Below are 26,102 nucleotides of genomic sequence, written 5' to 3' on the forward strand. Positions count from 1 at the left end.
GTGTACCTGTTTTTTTTAATTTTCCACACAATAAAAACTGCCACCATGGCAACTTCTCCTAAGTGAAGAAAACACTAAATCCCCCTTTTCATAACTAGCATTTCAAGGGCTGTGAAGAAGAGAAACCATCCAAGTCCATGTCTTATTGCATTCTTGTGAACATTAGTCACTCTCTCCCCTCCTGCAGATCCGCAGCGGTGAGAACGCGGCTAATTTGGCCAACGAGTTAGCCAAGCACACCAAAGGCCCCATCTTCGCCGGGGACGTCAGCTCCTCGGTGCGCCTGATGGAGCAGCTGGTGGACATCCTGGACGCTCAGCTGCAGGAGCTCAGACCCAGCGAGAAGGATTCTGCAGGGCGGAGCTTCAACAAGGTAACCGCATCCACCAGAAAAGAAATCACAATATTTAACATGAATACTGAAATCCTTTTCTCACCAATTCTCTCTCTGCATCACTCTGCCATGACAAGTTAATGATAATGAAAATGCAGAAGGGATTACAGTGTTCCCCAACATAATGCAATAGTATGTTCAGTAGTTGTTATTTTTTGTCACATGTAGCCTGCCGTTCTTTCTCTTTCTTTTCAAGTTCAGGAAAGCTGAGAGACAGACATGACAAAAACAAAAAAGCAGTTATGTTATTTTAGGCTCTGGCATGTATCAGAGATACAGATATCAGAGATGTATTCATGGCAGTGTTTGTTTGAGAAGAAAATACATCATGTGATAAATGTGAGCTAGAGCACGTTTATACTTGGACCTCCAGATAAGCAGGTCGGCGGTACATGAGATGGGGAGTGGCTGGATCAGTCATTCACTAGTTACTTTGTGTATCGACCTCTCAGTCAGGGCCTTGTTTTTACAACAACCCGACACTCCCAACACGTCAAATACCACCAACTGGGCAGTGCCCCTCGGCATCGGTAACCGACACACGGAGGCAAACTTTAGCGACAGTATGTGACAACCCGGGCTTTCAACTAACTCCAATGTAAACCCAACCGCGGTTATTTTGTCACATCATCCGTCACGTGACTCGTTGTTATCGTCAGTCCTGTGAGTCGCGAGTTAAGTGACTCGTTAGTATTGCCGGTTCTGTGAGTCGCGGGAGTCCTTAGTGACGTGAGTCGTTAGTATCCTGAGTCACGTGAGTTGTTAGTATCGTCAGTCCCGTGAGTCGTTAGTATCGTCAGTCCCTGAGTCGCTTGAGTCGTTAGTCATGTGAGTCGTTATTATCGTCAGTCCCTGAGTCGTGTGAGTTTTTAGTCACGTGAATCGTTGGAGTCGTTAGTATCATCTTTTCCTGAGTCAGATGAGTTGCTAGTCATGTGAGTCGTTAGTATCGTCAGTCCTGTGAGTCACGTGAGTTGCTAGTCACGTGAGTCATTAGGCAGACAACAGTCACTTGAGTCGTTAAGCAGATGCTAGTCACGTGATTTGTTAGTCAGTATTGTCAGTCCCTGAGTCATGTGAGTCGCTAGTCATGTAAGTCGTTAGGCAGATGCTAGTGACGTGAGTTGTTAGTGAAGTTAAAGGCACACCCTTCCTAACCCTAACTAAGTGGTTGTGTTTCCTAAACCTAACTTCCTTTGAAAACGGAAGTTTATTTTGAAAGGACACCATTCATGTAATGAGCGTATATTGACACGTCCAAAAGCAACGCAAGAGGGGTACCCCGTGCGTTGGTCTCCGATGCCGAGGGGCACTGACCAAGCGGCACTATTTGAGGAGTTTGGAGTGAGAATGTGTTGTCAACAAAGCTCTTTATGAACGTGTGCAAATTATGTCTCTATTTTTTATCTGTTCTTTTTCTTTTCTAATAAAAAAAGCTTCAAAAACGAGAAAGGACATGCAGGGCATACATGAAGGTACTGGAGCAAAGCCTCTGCCCACTCTGCCTGCTGCCGTCCCCTCCTCTATTCCTGTGCTACTGTATATTCGCCCCGGCCCAAGTTCAGCAGCATGTACCCTCTGCACTGTCATGTCCTCCCTCCTCCCTGTGCTTCCTGCTTTTTTTGAGTAATTGCCTTACACACAGACACAATCGCACCCAAAGTGCTTTCTAAAGTCAAAGAGAAGTCATGTCCAATTACCGAGGTGGCTTCTTTACATGGATGTGTCTCTGTGTTTTTTTCCCTCCCCTCTATGCGTTTGACAGCGATGGTGTATTTTGTTTTTCATTCTGTTTTTTCCCCTATTGTATGTTTTCTAAGTGTTTACTCGAGATTGCACGTCTGGATGCATAACACCACAACTCAAACAAACATCCTGCTCTTACATCCCTCTCATTATTCATTTGCTGAAGGATTTGCTGCTTTGTTACTTCTTCTTTTTTTTTTTTTTTTGCTTTTATACGAGAGCTCCATTCAGTATAAAACCCTCCTGGATGTTGCATCAAACGCAGTTCGCTTGTGGTTTATTGTGGAAGCAGAGTGGAGGTTTCTGGCATAACTTCACTTCCAAGGTGCTTGGAGAAGGATTTATTCAAATCTTTTTTTTTCAAGGACCGTCACCTGACCTTTCACTGCATTTAAAGTAAAAATGGTTGTACTTGTTTCACGAGGACACATGGATTTTAGGTCACAAAAGTCTTTTGTTTCATAAATTAAAGTTGCAAATCTCAGCTCTATCTGGTTAATAGGGTTAGCTGGGTCAAAGCATTTTTTTTCCTTGGGTTGGGTTCATACATCAAAGTATTTTGGCCATATATATCCCTCAACCATTAGGGGGATCGGTGTCCTCCACCTGCCAACAAAGTCACCCCCCTCAATCCAAACCTCTCCTTCGGGAGGGTATTAAAATGGATCGAGCTAATTAGCCAGTCAACAGCCGTGCGCTCATAAAAAGAAAGCAGGGAAAGGGAAAAATACACGTATGAAGTCGCACCACCTCTCCGAAAACGTCTCATCATCATTTGTTTTTTAATGTCACAGCATGTAGATTTGGAATCAGATGCCGCATCGATGTAAACGACGGCACTTATTTGACTAATGACGGCATGAGAGGATTTGGGGCAGAGCTCGTTGAGTCAGCGGTATCTGACATCTGCCATACTTGACGCAACATCACTATAGCTGCCCCCCAACCTTTCCGCCAGCCGTCGCCGCCATCGATTACCAGATTAGACACATTGATTTGATTATTTCCTGCAGAAAACTCAAAGCGGCGTCTGGATCCCACGCCCAATTTATCCGCTGTCTGTTCAGGTGGCAGAAAAGTGTGAGGCTGGAAAAATGTTGGCGTGAAGGATACAATTCAATTAAACTATTTGACATACATTTTGATTTATTTTGTACACTATCCCTGTCCTTTTTAAAGTGCTTTTTTAGGGTGTACAGTAACGTATTTGCACTTGAGGACAAGTTAACTGCAAGTTACAAGCTAAAGAAAAATGATGTTTCTACATGCCGAACACTTTAAAATTAGAGCATTTTGATTGAGGACATCATTTGGCACTTTGACTTTAACCAGGCCATTCCTTAATATCCTTCTATTGGACAGACCTGATAGGCTCAATAGACTGTGACTCTCATTGTCTGCCCCGATGCAGCGTCCTTGAAAAAGAAACTGAATCCGCACCATCTCCAGTGATGCTCCCGCTCTTCTCTTTCTCCTTCATGATCAATACAAAAAAATATGTCTTTCTTATTCTGTAAATGTCTGTAATTAATCTTGTCATATATATATATATATATACAACCAAAAACTAAATATCCTTTCATCACATTCATTTTAATCCTCACAGAAGTGATGCTTCAGCGCAGCATTTCATCCATTTCACTGTCTGCATGTCACTGCTTACAGTCTGCTTGCAAACAAATTATATTTTTCTGAGTCACTCAAGTAGCTTTGTTTTTGTTTGTGTGTGTATTTGTTTGTCTGCTCCGACGCAGGCCATTGTGGACACGGTAGATAATCTCCTGCGACCGGAGGCCTTGAAGTCCTGGCAGGACATGAACAGCACGGAGCAAACGCACGCCGCCACCATGTTACTGGATACCCTGGAGGAGGGGGCCTTCGTCCTCGCCGACAACCTCATGGAGCCTGCCATTGTCAAAGTTCCTGCAGACAATATAAGTAAGTAAAACGAGAGTTTGTGGTAAGCAAATGACACGACTCTTTGATTGATGCAAGCTCAGTTAATTTGATTACTTCCAATTCATTGAGAGGGTAACTCCTGTGATGGGAAAACAAGGCCGCCACATAAAAAAGGACTTTGTTTTCATAATAAGCGTTTAAACCTCGGGGGGGAAAGAGAAACAACGCATATTAGGTTTAACGAGTCGCTTACTGACAAAGTGATGAATATCGGACAATTAAATAGACTGGATTCTCTGATTGCGCACGCTTAGTTTATAAATGTATGCGTCTAGACCTTGTAACTCTATACATTAATGTGAACATTAGCCTGCTGTGGAGTCAGAAGAAGTACATAGTTAGTCCTCAGCCTTCCTCTCATTTTCTTCTGCTGTTAGACCATATAAGGAAGGCCTCTCCTTAGCTGTTTCTGTTTCTCTGCAGTGTTTTATTCATATTAGTCTCACAGGAATGAAATGATCACTTTGTGATTGACGCTTTTATTGTGCCGCTCACTGTCACAGAGATGTAGTGTTTGAGTGATTGATATATCCTTTGGTCTGTGCCAACATTTCAGTTTGTGTAGAAATTAGGGCTGTCAATCGATTTAAAATATTTAAGCGAGATTAATCACATGATTGTCCATAGTTAATCGTGATTAAGCGCACATTTTTTATCTGTTCAAAATGTACCTTAAAAAGAGATTTGTCAAGTATTTAATACTCTTATCAACATGGGAGTGGGCAAATATGCTTGCTTTATGCAAATCTATATATATATTTATTGGATATCAATTAACTTCACAAAACAATGACAAATATTGTCCAGAAAACCTCACAGGTACTGCATTTAGCATAAGAAATATGCTCAAATCATAACATGGCAAACTCAAGCCCAACAGGAAACAACAGCTGTCAGTGTGCTGACTTGACTATGACTTGCCCCAAACTGCATGTGATTATCATAAAGTGGTCATGTCTGTAAAGGAGAGACTCGTGGGTACCCATAGAACCCATTTTCATTCACATATCTTGAGGTCAGAGGTCAAGGCACCCCTTTGAAATTGGCCTTGCTAGTTTTTCCTCACCAAAATTTAGGGTACCTTTGGAACATTATTTAGATTCCTTCGCGACAAGCTAGTATGACATGGTTGATACCAATGGATTCCTTATGTTTAGTTTCATATGATGCCAGTATCTTCAATCTAGCTTTAAAACATCTGAAAGATGGATTTCGTTAATGCAGTAAAGAAATGAGTGGCGTTAAAATGAATTTGCGTTATCGCGTTAACTTTGACAGCCCTAGTAGAAATGTCAGGAAGAAAGCTTTGGCATCAATAGATTGATTGATTGCTAGTAATGAATGATATTTCTATATTATATGAAGCCATAAAACAGATTTTATACATGAAATTAGGCATTCTACTTATAGGCTTAGACTTATAGGCTACTCAAATAATTAGCAGGCCTGTATTTAATAGTGGTGCACGTTTTTTTTACGGTTCGGTTTTGCATCCCTAGGATCAATGTTCTCCGCTGTTTTGTTTTCATGCCCTTGTGTCGAAGCCAAACAGACGACATAATGACCAATATCCTGTCACCTTTCACCTCTGACCCGTCCTCTGCTCTTTCTGCTCCTGGCAGTCCTGGATGTGTACGTACTCAGCACCGACGGCCAGGTCCAGGATTTCAAATTTCCGCAATCCAGCAAGGGCGGTATCTCAATCCAGCTGTCGGCCAACACTGTCAAGCTCAACAGTCGGAATGGTAAGCTCTCTTAAATATACCAAATGAATAAAAGAGAAACTTCAAGATATTTTCTGCTTACTCTGAGAGAAATGAGGTGTGTATTGAATGTGTGTGACTTTTTCTCCCATTCTTGTTTCTGTGAAAAGGTGAAGAGTTTGTATTAGTGTAGGAGCACAACAAAGGAGCCCTGAGATTTTGGCTGAAAAATGAGAGGATTTGAAAAAGCTTTCTTTCTCTATCTCTAACTCATCTTTTACTCACTCTTGCAGTTCTTTTGTTGAATATTTTAAATGGTATTACATCGGAATAAATTGGAGTGTTTAAATATTTTTTAGTCCTCTTTCTCACCACATCTTTTTTTCCTTCATACATTGTCTAAATTGTTCTGGAAGATTTTTTTTTCATCCTCTGATGTCTTTCTCACTTTCTCCAGGAGTTGCCAAACTGGTTTTCGTGCTCTACAAAAACCTGGGCCAGTTCCTCAGCGCGGAGAACGCCACCATCAAGCTGGCCAACGAGGCTTACGGCCGCAACGTGTCGGTGGCCGTCAACTCCGACATCATCGCTGCCTCAATCAACAAGGAGTCCAGCCGCGTATTCATTAACGACCCGGTGATTTTCACCCTGGAGCACATTGATGTGAGTCTCCCCGCTGGAGTGAATGGAGAGGTCATATTAAAAAACACCAGGAGGGAACATCCAGTGCAGACAGAGATCTGCAATTTGAATTGTAAATGTCTGGCTAGGTCAGTCGGCAGTTTATTTAAGTCATTGAACATCAAATTAAAGGAGTCTTTAGAACCTAAGTGAATTCTTAATGAAAACTAATTCTTTAATCAACATTGGGATATAAATGATACCCATTTTCTTTTATAGTGGGGGAAATTAACTCCTAGATTAGCCGTACAATCTAGGATGAAATTACTGGAGCACCAATTATCTTTCGTCTTTTAAAGTTGTCACTAGAGTTCCCAGAGGGCCATGCGTGACTCCATTCTTTATCAGAGAAATTGTGCAATTCCAAAAGACATGCCGTCAAACAATTATGCTCCTCTGTTATTAAGGCCCCAACTACGCTTCGGTTGATTTGGCAAGCATGTGCCAAATGATATACAACATATGAATTGCTTCATGAGAGCTGTGAAGTGAGAAATCCTCATCCATATCAGCACGGGAAAAAATACTTTGTATGAGTAGGGGGTAAATGGCCTCTGCGTTCTACATGTACTTCAATTTCAGGCAGTCAATTATTTGGACACTTAACCATATCTCTTGTTATCTGCAGATGGAGCACTACTTCAACTCCAATTGCTCCTTCTGGAATTACTCTGAGAGGAGTATGATGGGCTACTGGTCCACCCAAGGCTGCAAACTCCTGGACTCCAATAAAACGCACACCACCTGCTCCTGCAGCCATCTCACCAACTTCGCCATCCTCATGGCGCACCGTGAAACCTCAGTATGTCACGTCCATTTTTTTATATCCTCGAGCATTCTTTCAAACTCACCTGTAGTCTTTAAGACTTTTTCCTGTTTCACAAGCAAACCCCAAATATCCTCATTTCTTTCGTTTAAATAGCAATCCAGAGGTTCAGAGAGAAGACAAGTGCATACTGTTGTTGCAGTCACACTACTGCTTTTTTCATTAGTGGCTTAATTTTGTAAAACACATCACATTCTCCGCCTCAGCAGACTAATTTAGAGGCATTTCCTAAAAATTATAAAACTCTTACAAAAAGGTCCTACATGTACACTTTATTCAAATGTAAAAAAAGAGGACTTATAATGCATATTTTCAGGTGCATTGTTTTTTGGGGTTTCTACTAGAACAAGTTTACATGTTTACCACCCGAACCACTCTGCTCCAACTTCACTCTAACTGGCTTTGTCTGAGGGCGTGCCAAACTAGCTGGTAGGCAGGTATTATGCAAATGTGTTACTTGGTGACATCACCATGTTACGGAAGAACAGGCGGGACTTTCAGGCGTTTCAGGCAGCTCCGGAGCAGTGTTTCTGGGGGGGGAGAGTAACTCTCTTTGGTGTGGACTTTGTAACTTTGCAGACCTTTTACATACACAAAAAACTATATAACACGCTAAAAGGAAAGGGGAAAAACACAAAAACATAATACGTCCACTTTAAATAGCAATCTTACAAGATCATAGTAATGACAATGAGTTTCAGAGAGAAGATGTGTATGCTGTTGTTGCAGTCATTCTACTGCTTTCTTCATTAGTGGCTTAATTTTGTAAAACACACATGTCATTCTCCACCTCAGCAAACTAGAGGTATTTCTGAAAAAACTACAAAACCCCCTACGCTTACAAATAGGTCCTACAGGAATCCTACAGGAATCCTACAGACAAGTGTGTTCTTTTTATTAAAATGTAAAGACATAAAGTGATGTCCTTTAGCTCAGTGGTTACCACTTTAACACGTTAACACTTTCAGTTTGCGATTCCCTGAAATGAAGCAATGTCCACTTGTGACCCTCCATCCCAGATAATGGCCTCAGTATAAACATGAGTTGTGACCAGTTCAGCCAGACAGTGATTTTAGAGGCCTGAAGAGGTGAACGTATCCAATACTTCACAAGAAAAAAAAATAGAGAAAAGTCAGAATAAAATAAACATGATTTTGTTTGTGCCCCCTCAGATATATCTTTGGTCCCCTTTGGGATCGGCAACTTGTTCTGTACAAACAGCAGCAGGAGGCCTTTGCTCTCTTGTCAGTCTCGGTGGTAGAAGATTTATGGGACTGGGAGATCACAGGGGGATAAGCACTTTTGTTCCTTTTTTTTCTTTTTCAAGCACAAATGACCATTTTAAGGGAACCAAGATTACTTTCCCCAGTTGTTCTCATTCAATATAATTTATAAAGGAAGTTAAGTGCTTCTAATTAGGTCACACGATTTGAGACATAAAATATTTCCTCACAGAGTTGAAAGAAGTTTCCATCTTTCTTTTCACAGACATCTTTTGTAATTCGCCGTTTATCTTTTATTTCTTCCAGGTGAACGACAGAGTGCACGAGCTGCTCCTGACCGTCATCACCCGAGTCGGGATCGTGGTGTCCCTCGTCTGCCTCACCATTAGCATCTTCACCTTCTGCTTCTTCCGGGGCCTGCAGAGCGATCGCAACACCATCCACAAGAACCTGTGCATCAATCTCTTCATCGCCGAGTTAATATTCCTAATTGGTATCGATATGACGGAACCTAGGGTAAGCTGAAGCGATCGCAACCCATTGATTTGGGTTTGATTCATTCTATCTCTCTCACTTTATCTCCTTTCGGCCCCCCAAAAACAAAACAAAAGAGCCTTTCAGAGTGAAATGGATGAGACGTTAAGCATTGTTTGTTTCTAACCTTCTTTGCTTGTCCCCGACATGACACGAGTGGGACAGCACCATTAATATAGATTACTAAGAGGCCATGTCTTCCACTTGACAGCTCTTTTTTCCTCTTTCACTTAAAGCCACCATTGCCATGTCTGACCCTGCATTCATACCACTTTTATCTTTTCTTTTTCACCTACATTTTCTCTAGAAACACAAAAACGCTTTTTTTTTCCCTTCTGCATACAGCTGAGCTGTATGATTAAATCTACTAACTCTAACCTTACAATACTAATGGTATTTAAATTTCTGCCGTGCTGATGGAGAGCTAAACCTGTGCATAGTCAGAGCCCATGTGGTGAATGAATATTCATTACTTTTTTCATCAATTTCATTGAATGGGTCGAGGCAGCAGCGCTCTTTTCAGCGGGTTTTAATAAAAGATGGGGTATGTGATATACAATTTTCAATAAAGAAAGTGCTATGGATGGAGAGTCCTCTTGTCATGTTAAATCATTTTCTACAAGTTCATCTCAAAACTCTTTCCATTTTATAGAAATTGTGTTTATTCTTGATTTTCCTTGAATACTTATTCTGTGATTGTCTTATTGTTCTCACTCAGATTGGATGCGCCATCATCGCGGGGATCCTCCACTTCTTCTTCCTGGCCTCCTTCTCCTGGATGTGTCTCGAGGGCGTCCAGCTGTACCTCATGCTCGTGGAGGTCTTTGAGAGCGAATACTCGCGGAAAAAGTACTACTACGTGTCTGGTTACCTCTTCCCCGCCATCGTGGTCGGCGTCTCCGCAGCCATCGACTACAGGAGCTACGGGACCAAGAAAGCGTGAGTGCAGCTTTCTGAACAAATCCTTGGAAACGCAGGGCAGACACGCTGAATGCTACGCCGCACCGTGCTTACCTGCTGTGACTGTATGTGGCGGCTTTTGAAAAGAAATATACTCATCATTTCTGCCAGGGCTTTATGTGCATCCATCCCCGGAGACTACACCGAAACATTTGATCTCCTTTTGCCAGGGATGGGCAGCTGTTCAATTTTTTATGTCATTTGAAAGTGGCTGAGAGACTCAACACTGTGGTTTCAGAGGGGGGGGCGCAGCTACATTAATGCCTTTCTGCTTAAAGACCCTCCTGTGACCTCTTGTTTGTAAATGCTCTCTTAAAGAGAAGAGCACTGTGCCGAAAAAGCCTTTTACGTAGATTAATGGCCGTATCGCCGCTAAGACCCAGCTATCAAGAGAGGCTACGTGGGGTCTTCCCTCTGTTTTAACCTGTGAAAGGAGCGTTTGAAAGCGCTCCAAGTTAAATATTGACTAGAAATTACACACTCAATGTCATCATCCCAAGTGACTAAAAATTTATTTATTTCCACTAATATTTGGAGCATGAAGACGACGCCGATATTATTTTTGCAGCGTGTGCTGAAGTGTGTGTTTCTTTGTCACAGGTGCTGGCTAAGTGTGGACAATCACTTCATATGGAGTTTTATAGGACCTGTCACCTTTATCATCATGGTAAGCTGTTTTTTATTTTCCTTTGAATGCTGCGACTGACAGAGTGAGGAAGGGACTGAGATGAAGGAGAGAGATAAAGGAAGTGAGATGGTTGAACTGAAGGGGAAAGTCAGCAGGATTTTTTTTTTTTTTTTTGCTCCTCGGTGATGACAGGTTAATTTTGCGCCAAAGACAGATTTTCGAGGCATCCGACAGTTCTCTCCCCTGACAAGGATCAGGATTTGTTAGGCGACTTTAAACTCGCGTTCACACGATTGCCATGAAGTCTAACGTTACAGGCTCACCTTTCGGTTAACGGCCTTCCGGTTAACACACAAAAAAAAGATGAGAAACGGCCTCAAGGTGTGCATTTTAAAGCACATGCTGCATACTTTTTTCCTCCTCTGCGTCAGCCTCCTTGCGTGTTTGTCCGCCTCCGGTAAATAGCAGACGGACTGTTGGGGAGAAGAGGGAAAGCAAAGGCACCTCTCTGTTTGGTCAAGGACCGTCAGGGGTGAAGGACATATAGCATATCATAATGACATATGTCCCATTGAGCCATGCAATTATTTACTGGTCATGACATTATTATCTCCCGCTCCATCAGAGAGGCTCAGAAGAATGAGACCTCAGGGAGTCTTCCCTCCCTGCACAAAAAAAAAAAAAGAAATAGCAGGTGGTATTCCTCAGATATATATCCTCTCAGCCCACCGCGCCATGTATTGCTTTGCCCTCATGCACACCAAGGGATGAGGGAGCTCTGCAAACTTGTCTGGCTGCTGTGCAGGGAGGACGGGTGGTATTTGTTCAGCACCGTGTTCATTATCCAGCATAATGGCTGGTACTGTATCTACAGATGCGGTGACCTCTGTTGAACATCAAACTGACACTGAAAATATACCGGAGAGAGGGGGCACCCATGTCAAATTCCAGCAAGTCTCTGCAAACAGACCGGCAGACCGCTAGCAGCTTTCAAAGGAAAGACATAGTACAGCTCTTTGTCTGTGTGGTAACAGAATAGATAAAAGATGAGTCCGCTCGCTGGACTGCATTTCACAGTTTTCTCAGAAAGAGACACTCGAAGTCGCATTTAGAAAAATGGAGGAAGCGCGCAGACCCGACGGAAAGCCTGTGTTGGATTGAAATGCCTGTTTCTTTTTTGTTTGCATTGATTTTTATTTTTTTTTTCTCTCACTTTGAATGTGTGAGCTTATAATTGAGGGAGCATTGTATTAAAACAAACACATTTCTCCATGTCTCAGCAAATGCTCCGTCAGCCACACAGGAATATGTTTCCTTTCCCCTTAAATTGGGCCCTCATTGTTTTCCGATCGCGCGTTGCTTCCATAATGATTTGCATGAAAGATGCGTCCGCGCTGGAAATGATGATCGGGATCCCGGCGGTGATGACCGGAGAGATAGAATCATGACCCTGTGAGGGGCTAATGTATTGTAGCAGAGCTAATGTGTGACAGGAATGAGGGTTTTTGCAGCAGCGCATCGCACACTGCTCCTCTGATTCTGTGCAACAATTGACTCAAAAAGACAAAGTGCTGTGGAAAGGGGCATCTCGGGGGAGCGTGCAGGAGCAAGGTTTGCCTACACCATCCGTGACCCTGGTTTCTCTACAAATTGGCTTTGTCCTTGTCAATGAGGGAGAGGCAGAGGAGGAGAAAAGGCACACGAGCGAGAGAAAACAGTGCTGCTTTGGCTCCTGTCTGTATCCCCACCCCGCCACCCTAGCCATGTTTGTGCCAAACAACATTGGTTTTGACCTAGGGTGGTCATGCTTTTTCCTCATCCTTTTGTTTCTTCTCCCTTTTTTCTTGCTCTTCCTGTGTTTTTATTTTTTCGCTCCTGGCTGAAACAGGCCCTGAATACCGACTGAAAACAAAAGCTAGTGGAAGGCATTTAGATCCTTGTTCTTTGGCAGAGGTTGCCCTGTCTCTGGGCACAGGGGGTATTAGCTCCATGAAAAGGGAACATGGAAGTAATGAGTGGTGGGGGGAAGCCATTAGTATGCTTGAGATAGCTTCAACACAAGGCCTCTTGGATCATGACACGTCGGGAGCAGTTCTTATCATCTGGACAGCTCCATCTGCACCTTTAATATTTTATCCCCAGCAGTTCATTTAGAGTTCAGTGTGTACACACACAGTCCACTTCAGCTTTAAAAAAAAAAAAAAAAAAAAGCTTTCTCCTCAGTCCCAGTGTGGCGAGGTGCTTCTGCATGGCTTGCAGTGATGATTCAGAGACAGAGTGAAGGATAGAAGGCAGCTTCGCTCTAGCAAAGAGGGGATCCCCCAGGAAGGGCTGCGAAAGCATGTCGGTGGGGGTGGGAACATGTGCCGTGCTGCTAGGTTACTTTAAAGCACTGTGTCCCTCTCCTCTGTCTCATTGGATCCATGTCACCACTCCAGGCTGTGTGAAAGGGTTTTTCAAAAGTCCTCGCCCTCCCGTCCCTCCTCCCCCCCTCCCCCACCGCCTGACTCATGCAGGCGGCTGATAGAAATAATGGCTGATAGCTGCGAAACAAAACATAGTTTCAGTGCCGTCTGCGATATAAAAGAGGGTTCGCGATCCAGGATTTTTTTTCTCTCTTTTTTTCCCCCCTCCTATCCGTCCCTCTCCTTTTACTGCCTGGGTTATTGTGAGCGGCTCCGTGAGTTGATTGCATGTGGAGGGGGTGATGTATTGATCACAGGCAGTCTTTTGATAGCAGCGTGCACCAGAACACGGACAATTTCTGTTCAAGAGTTGAATGGCCGTGGTCTGAGTCCAGCTCGCAAAGGTCATTCATTTATTTCATGCCCTCACACTGGCAGCGATACAGCTCCTTTTTTTCCTCTCCCGCCACAACGTTTCGCCGTTCTAAAGATAACACTAAAATGCCCCGTTTTAAGGCTCACCTGGAAAAAAAAAACGCTCCGGTTATTGAAAATGTGTTCATTTGTTTCTTGGTGTTGCTGTATTTTTGTGCGTTTCTGATCCTTTGATGCACTATTGGAGACACACATTTCTATTTCTATTTCTTAGATATTCCTTGACATTATTTATACATGCATGGCTTCGCAGTACAAACTGCTTCCACTACTGTGAGTGCATGTACATGCTGTGTCCGGGACCTGGAATAAATGTTTTTGAAGTAAATTATTTGGAGCTCGCTTCCTCGCTGGCCCGTCCAGCCTTTGTGTCTCTAAATCACACTATTGATTTTGAAGGTAGCGAATAAAAGCGCTCCGAAACGCGGCACATAGTATCCTTGTCTCAACCTGATATGTGCCACTGGCTTCCTTAAGATTTAATACATTGAAACAAGCAAGCATCTCCCTCTCCCCTTCCTGTTCCCTCCTTCCTCTCTCTCTCTCTTTTCATCTGTCCACACGCAAGAATCGAACAAAATATACCATGTTCCCTCAAGCCTTTTGTAGCTGCTTACACCTTATAATATTTCACTATGTGCATAAAATGATATGCAGTTGTTTTGTACAACAAGAGGCTCTCTTATTTCTCCTGCTACGTTTCATTCCCTCCTGACTTTGCCAGACTGCTGCTGTGTTTCTCTCTTTCCTTTTTTTTTTTCTACTGTGATGGATTTTAATGCATTTCCATGCTCTTATTGATATAGAATGACACTAAATTTGGCGCCAGTCGGCCCCACGTCTGAGCTCGGCTGGAACGATAGATGTTTATTGGATTAGTCTGTGGACATGCAGAGATTTGAAGGCTCTCCTCTTTTAATACTTATAGACAAATTAACAGTTTCTTCTCTCTCTCTCTCTCTCTCTGTGTGTCTGCTGTATCTTGCGTCATACATCTTCATGTATTAATGCTGCCATTACTCTGTTTTGACAGCTCAATCTCATCTTCCTGCTCCTCACTATGTACAAAATGGTGAAGCACTCCACCACCCTGAAACCAGACTCCAGCCGACTGGAGAATATAAAGTAAGTAAAGGGTCACACGCTGAACCCCCGCATTCTCCTGCTTATCAGCAATTTAACACTGGTGCTGTTATGCCACTGCCCCCAGGAAAACTAAGGGTCTTTTACTCTTGAGGTAATGATTTTTTTTTTCTTTCTTTTTTTACTTAATAATGTTTCATGGGAAAATGCATTACCTCCCCAACCTCCAAGCCAAATTCCAGCGCTGGACTAGCAAATGACGTTAGAATACATTTATTTTTCAGTCTGAAATTATCCAGATCAGATGGATCCACCAGAGGAATTCATTATTTTGACTCTAGAGATTTCAAATGTTGCACAGATTTTTAATGAGACTTTTGGCATGACTTAGCTGTCATGATGACTACACAGACTTTGTGAGTCGTCTTTGTTGTTTTGCTCCAAGCCACTAGCCGCAGCATTGCACGGGCATGACACACACACACACACACACACACATCACTCTACGGCTGCAGCTTAACTATGCGCTGCTCGCTCTGCTAGGGCGGGGTACAGTGGAACGGCTACCATGTGTGTTTGCCGCTGGAACATGTCAAACCTCTTTTTTATAGATCCCAGCGTCTAATCCCAGAAAAGAAAAAAATTCCTTCCCTACATAACCGCAACCACCCGACCACCACCCCACCCCGCCATCCCTCTTAAAGTTAAGGCTTTCTGAGTCGCCACAACGTTTATGACGTGTTTCGCTTTTAGAAGGAAAATCATGTTTTTTCTGAAGCACTAATTGTTTTGTTTTGTTTTTTAGCACTTCTGTGAAAACAATATTTATTGCTGTTTACTGCAGGGTGAATTTCAGGGCCTTTTCCATTTAGAGTTATATGTTTTTTTGCTGCTCGCAGTAACACAGCCCCATGTCGGTTTGCACCATTATATTTCAACTTCCACCACTCTGGAGCAGGAGCAGCAGCGTTGCTATTTCCATCCACTGTTTGTTATTTTTCATTTTTCCTTAATGAACGTGTGCGACATTACAGCACTGCGGTAAAACTGCAATCAGGGAGAAAAGATCTTATTTAGACTTCTGGGTTTATTTGAGATAGACTACTCCCCTATCAAGCAAACCACAACGCATTTACTCAACATGGTGTGCATTTGTACTTGGATTTTAGAAATGTTAAGCTTGTTTATACTGCAAAAATACGTTGTGTATTAAAGCTTAAGTGGGTAGGAAAAGAGGAAATATAATTAAAAAAGTATTTTTTGTAAAACAGTTACTATATCCAGGCAGTAGTGCATGAGACAGGTAATCTGAAAAATGTGCCTCTGTGTCCTCCGGTGCTCCTAACAGCATCTGCAAGATTTCACAGACAGGAGGAAAACAACCAATCAGAGCCGAGCTGGAGTCTGCCGTCCAGCTGCCGTCTCTGAGCAGCTGTCAATCACTCGCAAACTCCGACCAAACGGTCAAATTAGGCAGCGCTGATCAAACATGAATCAATATTCTGTTACTGTAATGCCTATTTCTTGCCTCCAAATGTTTTCAGAAACATCTTGTAGTGTACTGTTTAGCTGTAAAATTAAATAGTTTGTGACCTGGCAGCCATGTTGAGATCAGTTAAGGAAATACCAAGCACCGCCCACCAGCTGGAGCACAGCCAATAGGAACGCTCTCTCTGAAATTACCTGTGATTGGCCAACGTCTCCCGTCACGGGCTAGATTTTCTAAAGCCTGAAAACAGAGCCATGAGGAGGTGCAGAAGTCTAGTTTTCTCTCAAAGCACTTGAATAACAATATGCTGAAAGGTTATTATAGAATTTTTGCCCAATGATGCCAAAAATATACTGCCTACTGCCACTTTAAGCTTCTTTATACTGCAGAAATACGTTGTGTATTAACAGCTGTTTCCTTGTGGTCTTTTTCTTTGTGTCAGTTTAGCACCAGTGTCATTGCATGTTGCATGTGACGGCAAGGTTAACGCACCCCCTCTCCTTTCTCTCCTCCTATCACTCTCCCGCTCTCTCTGTCCTGCGATCCGCACCAGTAATTATCGCGTTTGTGACGGCTACTATAATACCGATTTGCCTAGGTAAGCTTCCACTATATACCTCAGATAATTTCACCCACACAACACCACCCACGCATACAATAGCATACATGCAAATTCCACCACAGACACTCTCTTCACTTTTATAATTGAATCATCAACAGAAAAAACATGCAAACACTCTGTCAGATTATTAACTTCTCGTGCTTTCCCTTGGATCAAAGTTGAAGCTATCTGACTCAAATGCCGACTAACCCCCGCTGTTGTGCGCTCTGATCTAATTGTGTTTCTCTCTTCCTGCTTATCATGCTCTCTAGCTATGAAGATAATAAACGGTTTATCAAGTAAGGACACGTTGCCCAGAAGTCTCCTCCTCAGCTTGTAGTTTATCCTCCTCTCCTCTTTCCTTTTCTGTCTTTTCTTTTTCTTTCTTTCGCCGGTTCATCCTCTCCCGACCTGCAGCTACTCATCCACCGTCCTTGTGACTGTTCACTCTCACCGTGTCCATCATCTTGAAATCCAGTCTCGTTGTTGTTGTGTGTTTGAGCGCTGACCTGTGACCGCTGCTGGTGTCTGAAGGCTCCGCAGGACCTTCACACACGAGGCGGGGAATCTCCTTTTTTTCCCCTTGACCTCTTTCCACATCTGCCTGGTTCTCCAGCTCTGATAACACACTCACTAGATAAATATTTAGGTGCTGTTCGGTACGTTCTAACACATAAAAAGTTATTTACAGAAAACCAGATCAAGTTTTTTTGCTTCCTTCTTGTCTGTTTGACAGCAGGAACTGCATTGGAGAGTGTGTGAGGATGGAGGACAGTTGTGAGGATGGCGTTAGGTGTCGTTTGTCATCTTATTGTTTTCTTCTCACCTGGTTTACAGCTTTTTTCCCCTAGTTTTTCATAGTTCTGGTGATTGCAAATCCCACTCATCATCCTGTCAGATCACTAAACGCCTCTCATGCTGGATTCGTCCTCTCCTTGTGTTTGTTTTTTTTGCCGTCCTTCAGATCCTGGGTCATGGGTGCCTTCGCTTTGCTGTGTCTGCTGGGTCTCACGTGGTCCTTCGGCCTCTTCTTCATCAACGAGGCCTCGATCGTCATGGCATACCTCTTCACCATATTCAACACCTTCCAAGGAATGTTTATCTTCATCTTCCACTGCCTTCTCCAGAAAAAAGTGAGTCACTCTTCATTTTCCGCAGCGCTCAAAGACATTTTTTCTTTCAAGGTGAAACGCTGAATTTGAACAGACCTTTTGCACCAGAATTCACACAGCACCACATGCTGATATAAAGAGCAAACACTGCTTGCTTCAAGATCTTGGCTAAGTCGTATGTAAAGTCAACAATGTACTGTAGGTAAACACTCGGCTGTTTGCTCACGCAGGTCCGCAAAGAGTACAGCAAGTGCTTCCGCCACACGTACTGCTGCGGAGGGCTGCCGACCGAGAGCTCGCACAGCTCTGCAAAGACTTCCACCACGCGGACCAGCGCACGCTACTCTTCTGGTACACAGGTAGACCCAGCAGCTTCATACAAAGACTCACCGAGCATCACAACACAGAAGGACGCAATGTTTTCCTGCACACACTCTCACCATACAGCTCATTTACATTGTTGTGAAGTTCAAACAATTGCTCATGAGGATGTACTTTCATCATGAGCAAAAAAAAAGAAATAAATGCACATGATGCATTTTATCTTCAGAGGTAGATCAAGTGACACAAACATGATGCCACATGTTACGAGCAGCATCTGCTGTACTGCATGAGTGCCTTTCTTCTGTTCTGCCCCCTTTAAGCACTTGCTTTTATCTGTTTTCTCACTAACGTCATGTGCATGGGAAATAGTAGTGCACTCTTTAAAGAGCGTTGCAAGCACATTTTACTGCGGGGAAAGCCGAAATTGCAAAAAAGAAAAACATATTTGCTTTTTCCTTATCTTATTAATAGTCCTTATTAGACAATACCTCCAGATGTGCTTATAGAGAAACATCCCTATTATGCTTTAACCTCCAGCCCTGTTCAAGGTTCTTGTGACTGGAGCTGAAGCCGTTCAAAAGTTGACGTTAATTCGTTCTGAAAGACACATGCAGAGAAAGTGAGCACCCTTGCCTCGCTGCGTACTAGTGTGCGCGTGAGGAGCGGTGAAGTCAGTAGTATGTACATAGAAAATAAATGAGTTGATCTGAAAGGTGAGCGGGCTTGTTTAAAGTCCTAATGACTGTCCCTTGTTGACCTGACAGAGTCGTATCAGGAGAATGTGGAATGACACCGTAAGAAAGCAATCTGAGTCCTCCTTTATCTCAGGTGACATCAACAGCACCTCCACCCTTAACCAAGGTCAGTTCACACCTCATTTCTCTCCACATGCACACCTATGCACACATTTCATCACCCAGCTAAAAATACCTCAATGATCTCACGCGTCCGCCGTGGAGGAATCCTAATCATAATGAATGCCTTCAGCTTGAAAAAGACAGAGCGGTAAAAAAAGATGTAGGCCTTTAGTCTAGTCTCCCTGTTCTGCCAACGAAGGGATTACAAAAATCCATCCTCAAATAGTCTGTGCGCCATCATTCTGGCTGCTAACGTCAGTCTCAAATTGGGGCAAGGCTAGAAGAGCGTTTTTTTAATTTAAGTGCTGGCTGTCCAGAGTTCATAACAAGGCTCCTCGGGGGAAAACGTAGACGAAACTAAAAACAGAGAGGAACATTTTTTTTTATTTCAGTAAAATCTTAACACGCAGAGAGAGGCCATTTGTTGCCTGGCATGTAAGGTGACCTCTGTTACTTTACAGGGGGATTTATGAGGGAGGGAGGAAAAAAAAAAAAGCTGTCATTTATTATTTAGCTTGAGCACAAACATGATGATGAGAAGATGATGTTCAACTCTGACTGACCTGGAGTGCTTAGTGTGATGTTAGGCTCTCTACCGCCTCTGAAATGGCTTTCCAAGCATGCCAGGGAAGAGAGGGGTTTACACCGAGGTGGTTTAACTCTTCTACCCTCCTCCTCCTCTGACTCCTGTCGCCGCCGCTCTCTGCCTGCTCTTTCTTTTTTGCTATCACTTCACACGAGGTAAAACATTACACCTACTGTCGGGCTCTGAAGCACATTTTTGACCCGCCTATACAACCGCAACAATATAGAAGTAGGACTCTTTTTTTTTTTCCCTTCCTGGAGTTAATGTAAAGGTTGGATATTGATCACTCCGGGGTGTAGGAGCCTAGTTACCCAGGAGAGTCAGTGCACTAAAGGAGGGCTCTATCTCCTGGAAGCACTTCCCTGTCATTAAAAACATCCCTGGAGACTTCCCAACATGACAGATGGCATTTAACACAGGTGATAAATGGCAGAGGAAATACCTCAGATCCTTAAAACACATCGCAAGCTGGGAAAAAAATGAGGTTTGGACGGAAATTTTAGTCTAAATAAAGATTTTGATATGAAAACTTGGAAGGATTCTGCTCTTTGTCTTAGGGGAGATTAAATATTTGGACCTGGTTCAAACGGCGAAACCTTTGCCCAAGGTTTGGGCTATTTTTGAAAACTAATATTTTCTCAAAAAATAATAAGTAGATATGACTTTGTGAAAATGCAGTAATGAGCACAATGGGTTTATAAATGAATGGATTACACATAAGAAATGATCTTGAAAGTTGAAAAAAGTTTTTAAATGTGAGGAAGACTTGAATGTTTTTTGGCTCAGACAGCAGTATAGCTGGTTTCTTGCTTTTCCCCCCGTTGCTTCTCAAACTTTAATCTGCATTCTCGAATTCAAAATAAACACCCTAGTTTCAGATTTTCTCAGACGCCCCGGTTGACACCACACGCCTCAAACTTATTGAAAATTTCATTTCTTTTCTCCATGAAGCTTTACAATCACTGTCGGCCGACTGCGCCAAACCTTAACTCCTCTTCTGTCTCGCCACTCCAGGAATGACCGGGAATTATCTACTAACAAATCCTCTTCTTCGACCACAAGGCACTAACAACCCTTATAACACCTTACTGGCCGAGACGGTCGTGTGTAACACCCCCACGGCTCCAGTGTTTAACTCGCCAGGTGTGCTTCCTTAATACTTTCACCTGCATTCAGGCTTTTTCTTCTTCTCTCTTTCTTCCTTTCCCTCTTTGTCTCTTTAGTTGAGTGTACGGCAGGCCAAATGAAAAGCAGGATGTTCTGCAGTATCGCCTTTCCCTCTGAATCATTGTCTCCCAAATACCCGATACAGTACATATTGTGTGCGCACATGTTTTCATGCAGAGCGGAGATTTTTGTGGCTCGTCTCGACCCACCCTCTGTGTTCTCGTATTTCTCTTATCCAAACTCTGAACGGGACAGAATGATTAAGATGGGGAAGAGATACTACACGTTCTGCCGTGAGATAATGTAAACAGTGGTGTAGACCTGAAGCTTTAGTATAAACTGTATGTTTATTAAGATTTATGCTCCTGAATTTGTCAGGTGATTTGACATTCTTTGTGTGCTTTAGAGGGAGCTTTCCCCTTAAAACGTGTTAAAGCAAAATCTGTTAATGCAGATCGACTTAATGCAACTTTTGCATTGCGTCGTCTGTGTATAGATATATTTAGCAATAGATAAAAATCACTATATCTCAATTGCACATGGCATTTAAGCGTACATCATACTGTGCTGCGATTATGTGTGCTGTTCTATTTTTGAAACTGAAATGGCATCTTTTGTCATGTTTTGTGCTTCTCCCCTGTGCTTCCCTCTAGTGACCTACAGAGAGACAAGTATGGGAGTAAAACTTAACTTTGCCTATCAAATGTAAATTTTTTTCAGCATGCTTATTATAAACAACCAAAACCCCCCCTGGCACAATCACTTGGTTTACTTTTAGGCCATTAACACACACTCAGTGAGCAAGTGGTTCACAAAATTATCCACCCCAAATTCTACTCCGATCTGACAAGAAACAAAAGATTTATCTCAGAGAAATCTCCGACATCTGACAGCTCTATCGCAAATTGCTCTGCTTCTCTCTCTCTTCTGCTTAATTTGTGATTTTAAGCGACCCAAAAAATGTGCTGCTTTTTTTCTGGCAGAAAGGAGCATTTATCAGAGAGGTTTTCTTTCTTTTTTTCTTTCTTTTCTTTTCTCCCAAAATGTCTGTGCTCCTGTGGCATTCAGCGGTCTCGGTGTCCAGTAGTATTCCCCTCACACCTTTCCAGACTGCAGCACCTGTCTGGACACTAAATTGCCTCCTAGCAGGCACAAACACATGGATGTCATGGCAGCAGCTGTTTAATTTCCCCCTTATTCTCTTCTTTTTTTCACAGAACTTTCTTGTCATTTCCCCTAATTTCCAATAGCATGCCTCCTACAATCACAATTACTCCCTTTTTTTTTTGGACAAAGACAAAATATATCCCATTAGTCTTCATCTTAATGTTTTTACATCTGTTGTTCTTCCAGGAGGCACGTTCGCCTCAGCAGAGCACATTTTTCCTCTATCTCCTCTCTCAATCATGGCATAGCTAATATTTATCCTATTTCTCTGCTGTTTTCCATGACCTCCATGTGTAGAGAAATTCCTAACATGACTGCGTCTGACCTCTGCAGCGGCTGTGTTATTCTTGAGCTGTTCTGCTAGCGACCGGGGTCTCACTGGGAACTGTCACTGTGACGGATGCCAAGCGCCGGGCTGCGGGCGAGCTCTGACCTTTGCCAGCTCTGGGTACACAAGCTGCCAACTAATGGACAGAAAGTGTACCAACATAAGCACAAAAATAAAGGAAAAAAACATCTACAAAACAGTAGCTGTTGGCTAATTCCTAAAAGTAAAAAGCTATTTAATGCTTGTTTGTTTCATTTGCTGAACCCTTGCTCTCGCTAAGTTGCAGTTAAGACTTTTCTTTTACGTTTTGTTGTTCTTTTTGAGTGATTCTTCTTCATGTTACAATAAATCATTTTACTTTCTTTTGTACATCAGCTGCTCTTAGACCAGATAGCCTGAGCAGACAGACATGATGTGAGTTGTCCAAAGTGAGTCTTTTCACCTGCTGTGTGTGGTGATGGTGGAGTGCTGCTTGTGGGCTCCCCTTGTAGTGAGAACAAAGATGGCTGTCCCATGTTGATACATGACTACTTCCCCTTCTCTGTCCGTGTCATCTTTTCCCATCTCTGTCCTTTTTCTTTCCCTTCGGCACATCCAACCTATTAGTTGCTAGACAACCTGTAAGTGTCGTAGCTTTGCCCGTTTGTGGCTTCATACTTGTGGACATCTACTTTTTGCCCGGTGTGTTGTGATGGTGATTACTGTTCCAGTTTGTTCCTTAATGTTGTTTGGGATCTTTTTCATTGCTTTGTCACTGTTGTGGCAGCACAACTAAAAACGCACAATGCTCCGCTTATTATGAAGCCATTTAAAAAAAAAAAAAAAAGGGAAAGTCCAAATGTATATGTGAGAAAGTAAAATGATTTTCTCATTGCAGATGATGCATGCGTATATATTGTCTGTTAAGGATTGTGCCTAACTAACGGATTTACGGCATGGCTTAATTTGACTTGAGTTTTCTATGTGAAACTGCATCCTGAACAGCATTAAACCTTTGCTCCTTTCTGTATGATGGTTATCGATGTTGACTAATGTGAAATATCCTCACATGTCCCTCTCTTTGCAGGGCACTCACTGAACAATGTGGTGAGGGATACAAGTGCAATGGATACACTACCGCTAAATGGTAACTTTAACAATAGCTACTCGCTCCGCAATGGGGACTTTGGCGACAGTGTGCAGGTAGTTGACTGCGGCCTCAGTCTGGACGACGCTGCCTTCGAGAAAATGATCATCTCCGAGCTTGTACACAACAACCTGCGTGCCTGTAACAAAATCCACCATCAGCAACAGCAGCAGCAGCACCACAGTTTACACCACCCGCCCCACCACCAGCCGCCACCGCAGTACCACCATCACCACCACACGGAGCGGGCTCCGCCCAAGGTGACGGTGGTAGGCGGCGGCAGCAGCAGCGAAGACGACGCCATCGTGGCCGACGCATCGTCTTTGGTGCACGTGGGCGACGCGGTGGGCCTCGAGCTGCACCACCAGCAGGAGCTGGAGGCGCCGCTCATCCCCCAGCGGACTCACTCGCTTCTGTACGCGCCCCAGAAGAAAGTGAGAACCGATGGGGGAGTGGAAACCTTTGTCAGCCAGCTGACACCCACCGACCCCGACGACAGTCTGCAGTCCCCAAACAGAGACTCCTTGTACACTAGTATGCCTAATCTGAGGGACTCTCCGTTGCCCGAGAGCAGCCCCGACGTGGTGGAGGACCTGTCGCCCTGCAAGGGGAGTGAGAACGAGGACGTTTACTACAAGAGCATGCCTAACTTAGGGTCCGGCCACCAGCTCCAGGCCTATTACCAGATAGGCCGAGGGGGCAGCGATGGCTACATTATTCCCATTACTAAAGATGGCTGCATCCCTGAAGGTGATGTACGGGAAGGACAGATGCAGCTAGTGACGAGCCTTTAAACGTAGGCTACTTAAATCATCCCCAAACCTCTTCCTGCCCTTTTTGCAGCCCTGACCTCTTGGAGGACACACAAGTGAAGGGAAGTTTTATTTTTGAGGAGATCCGAGGAGCGCCGTCAAACACATTTACAAATCCTCCTCCTCCTCCAGCTGCATTGCGATCTCCTTCCTCTCCCCTCCCCCCCCGAGACACGCCACTCTTCCTCCCCTTTCCCTGCAGACCAACAGACTTGGTGCACAGCGATGGCCGTGCAAAGTTTTAATGAGACTGTACATAAAATGCAGAGTCAAATTTCAATTTTAAGAGACAAGCCAACTATGTATTTAAATGTGCTGCTGCTGTTGAATAATTGAGAAAAATTTAAGGTACGAAAATAGAAAAAAAAGACAAAAAAAATAAACATTACTGGCTACATCATATCAGCAATTTCCCGGTCAAAAGGTTGTACATACACTCCCCAACATCCTCGTTGAAGCCTGTTTTTTTTATTTTTATTGTAAACAAAACACCCCTGGACCAGGACGTGGACTCTTGTTTGTAAAATGTTCCCGATCAGACTGTTAGAAAAGGAATATAAAGTCCTGGTCGCTCTCCGTCACCATGAAGTTTGGATTGTATAACCACTAGCAATCAAGCCCCTGGCCTTATATTTTCTCAACTGTACATTGAACTGTTGTCAAGGAAAATGGCTAAAATATATATTTTGTTGTATTGCTAGTGTAAAATAAAAAATCATGGGAAACCGTAAATATGAAGAAACCTTTTAATTGCAAAATTTTAACGTTTGAGAAACTATTGTGTAGAAGTTGCACATATGTTATACAGTGTGTTTATGGTTCCAACACTTCATTCATGGTAGTGCGTTTAAAGGCTTATGAAAAGAAAGGAGGATTCAACAAATTACAAAGATGCATTATCACTTTTTTTCCACTTGTGAACAGTGTTTTTCGCTTAATGAGTTCCATTGATATCGCCCATTGAAATATGTCTATTTGATTTTTGCCAAAGTGGCATTACTTCAGTAGGATGGGAATGCAAAAACCCAGTTAAAGTGATTCATGCATTGCACATTTTTTTGTGTAATTCTGAATGAAATAGATCTTTTTAATGGCAGAGTAATGGGCAACTGAAATGAAACCGACTTTTGACAATAAAGTTTCTATCATAAATGTAGTTCTTCCGCCTGAGTTTGGACATTTTATTTATTAAAATCTTTCCAAAAAATAAAAAAATGGGAAATGTGTGAATATTTTCCAGCACTGGTATACATGCTGTACTGTAGCTCATGTTTTTTATGTAAACATGTTACCAAGGGGCTCATCACTTAAGACTGATGTAAAGTTCAACACTTGTATAACAAATAAAATAAATGTGAGATTTTTTGTCAAATGCCAGTTGCTTTTTAATGCTTTGTGTTTTTGGTACTATTTGAAAAAAAACAGGTTAAATTATTTTGCTATGGACAAAAATACACTTTTGACTCAGGTTATAAGTAAGTCCCGAGCACCTTGAAAAGATAAAATTGGTGGATTTGTTTTCTGGGAGGGGGTGGGGAGTTATTTGCTTTTTTTTGTTCTGCTTTTTTCTTCAATGGCTGCAGAGTAGAGAGAGAGCTCATTTCACCGTATGTGTTAGAGAAGCCAAATCTTTCCATGTGATTCAAAGATGAGAAACTCAGGTAGGAAAATTGCATTGTAAATGTTCCTCTGTGTGGTTGTAACACTAATAAAGGTTCAAAAATGACACTGGTTCACAGCATTGTCCACTTAGTATATTATTGAATCCTGGCACCATTAAAAAGCCCCGGCGCTTCAGACATCTTGTAAGATGTTGGCTTTAATGCCGTGTGGGAGTGGAAATGTGTCCACGGACCTAACGAGGTCAATGTTACACTTGGCTGCGGTTGTAGAAATATATTACACATAATATGTCCGAGTATGACACATATTTGCTCTAATTAATGTGCTGTTGAA

The 26,102-nt window shown here is 42.9% G+C and overlaps 1 protein-coding gene across 29 annotated transcripts in view; it reads left to right on the top strand.

The window, feature by feature from the left end:
- Positions 1-25,874, top strand: part of adgrl2a (adhesion G protein-coupled receptor L2a) — a 118,790-nt gene extending 92,916 nt beyond the window's left edge. For 3 of the 29 annotated variants that reach the window (XM_074635167.1, XM_074635166.1, XM_074635165.1), the window contains 18 exons: positions 188-373; positions 1,831-1,869; positions 3,895-4,078; positions 5,722-5,844; positions 6,260-6,465; positions 7,112-7,285; positions 8,839-9,048; positions 9,785-10,005; positions 10,627-10,693; positions 14,528-14,619; positions 16,620-16,664; positions 16,940-16,966; positions 17,632-17,800; positions 18,010-18,138; positions 18,868-18,964; positions 20,561-20,689; positions 21,367-21,384; positions 23,275-25,874. In XM_074635167.1, coding sequence (XP_074491268.1) covers positions 188-373; positions 1,831-1,869; positions 3,895-4,078; positions 5,722-5,844; positions 6,260-6,465; positions 7,112-7,285; positions 8,839-9,048; positions 9,785-10,005; positions 10,627-10,693; positions 14,528-14,619; positions 16,620-16,664; positions 16,940-16,966; positions 17,632-17,800; positions 18,010-18,138; positions 18,868-18,964; positions 20,561-20,689; positions 21,367-21,384; positions 23,275-24,128 — 2,970 coding nt within the window. In that variant the 3' untranslated portion in view covers positions 24,129-25,874. Of the gene's footprint in view, positions 1-187; positions 374-1,830; positions 1,870-3,894; positions 4,087-5,721; positions 5,845-6,259; positions 6,466-7,111; positions 7,286-8,838; positions 9,049-9,784; positions 10,006-10,626; positions 10,694-14,527; positions 14,620-16,619; positions 16,665-16,939; positions 16,967-17,631; positions 17,801-18,009; positions 18,139-18,867; positions 18,965-20,560; positions 20,690-21,366; positions 21,419-22,583; positions 22,637-23,274 lie in introns of those variants that run through there. The other 26 variants (XM_074635179.1, XM_074635178.1, XM_074635184.1 and 23 more) reach the window with 25 other exon arrangements.
- Positions 25,875-26,102: the final 228 nt, after the last annotated feature.

Source organism: Sebastes fasciatus, chromosome 5, assembly GCF_043250625.1.
Source record: "Sebastes fasciatus isolate fSebFas1 chromosome 5, fSebFas1.pri, whole genome shotgun sequence".
Classification (NCBI taxonomy): Eukaryota; Metazoa; Chordata; class Actinopteri; order Perciformes; family Sebastidae; genus Sebastes; species Sebastes fasciatus.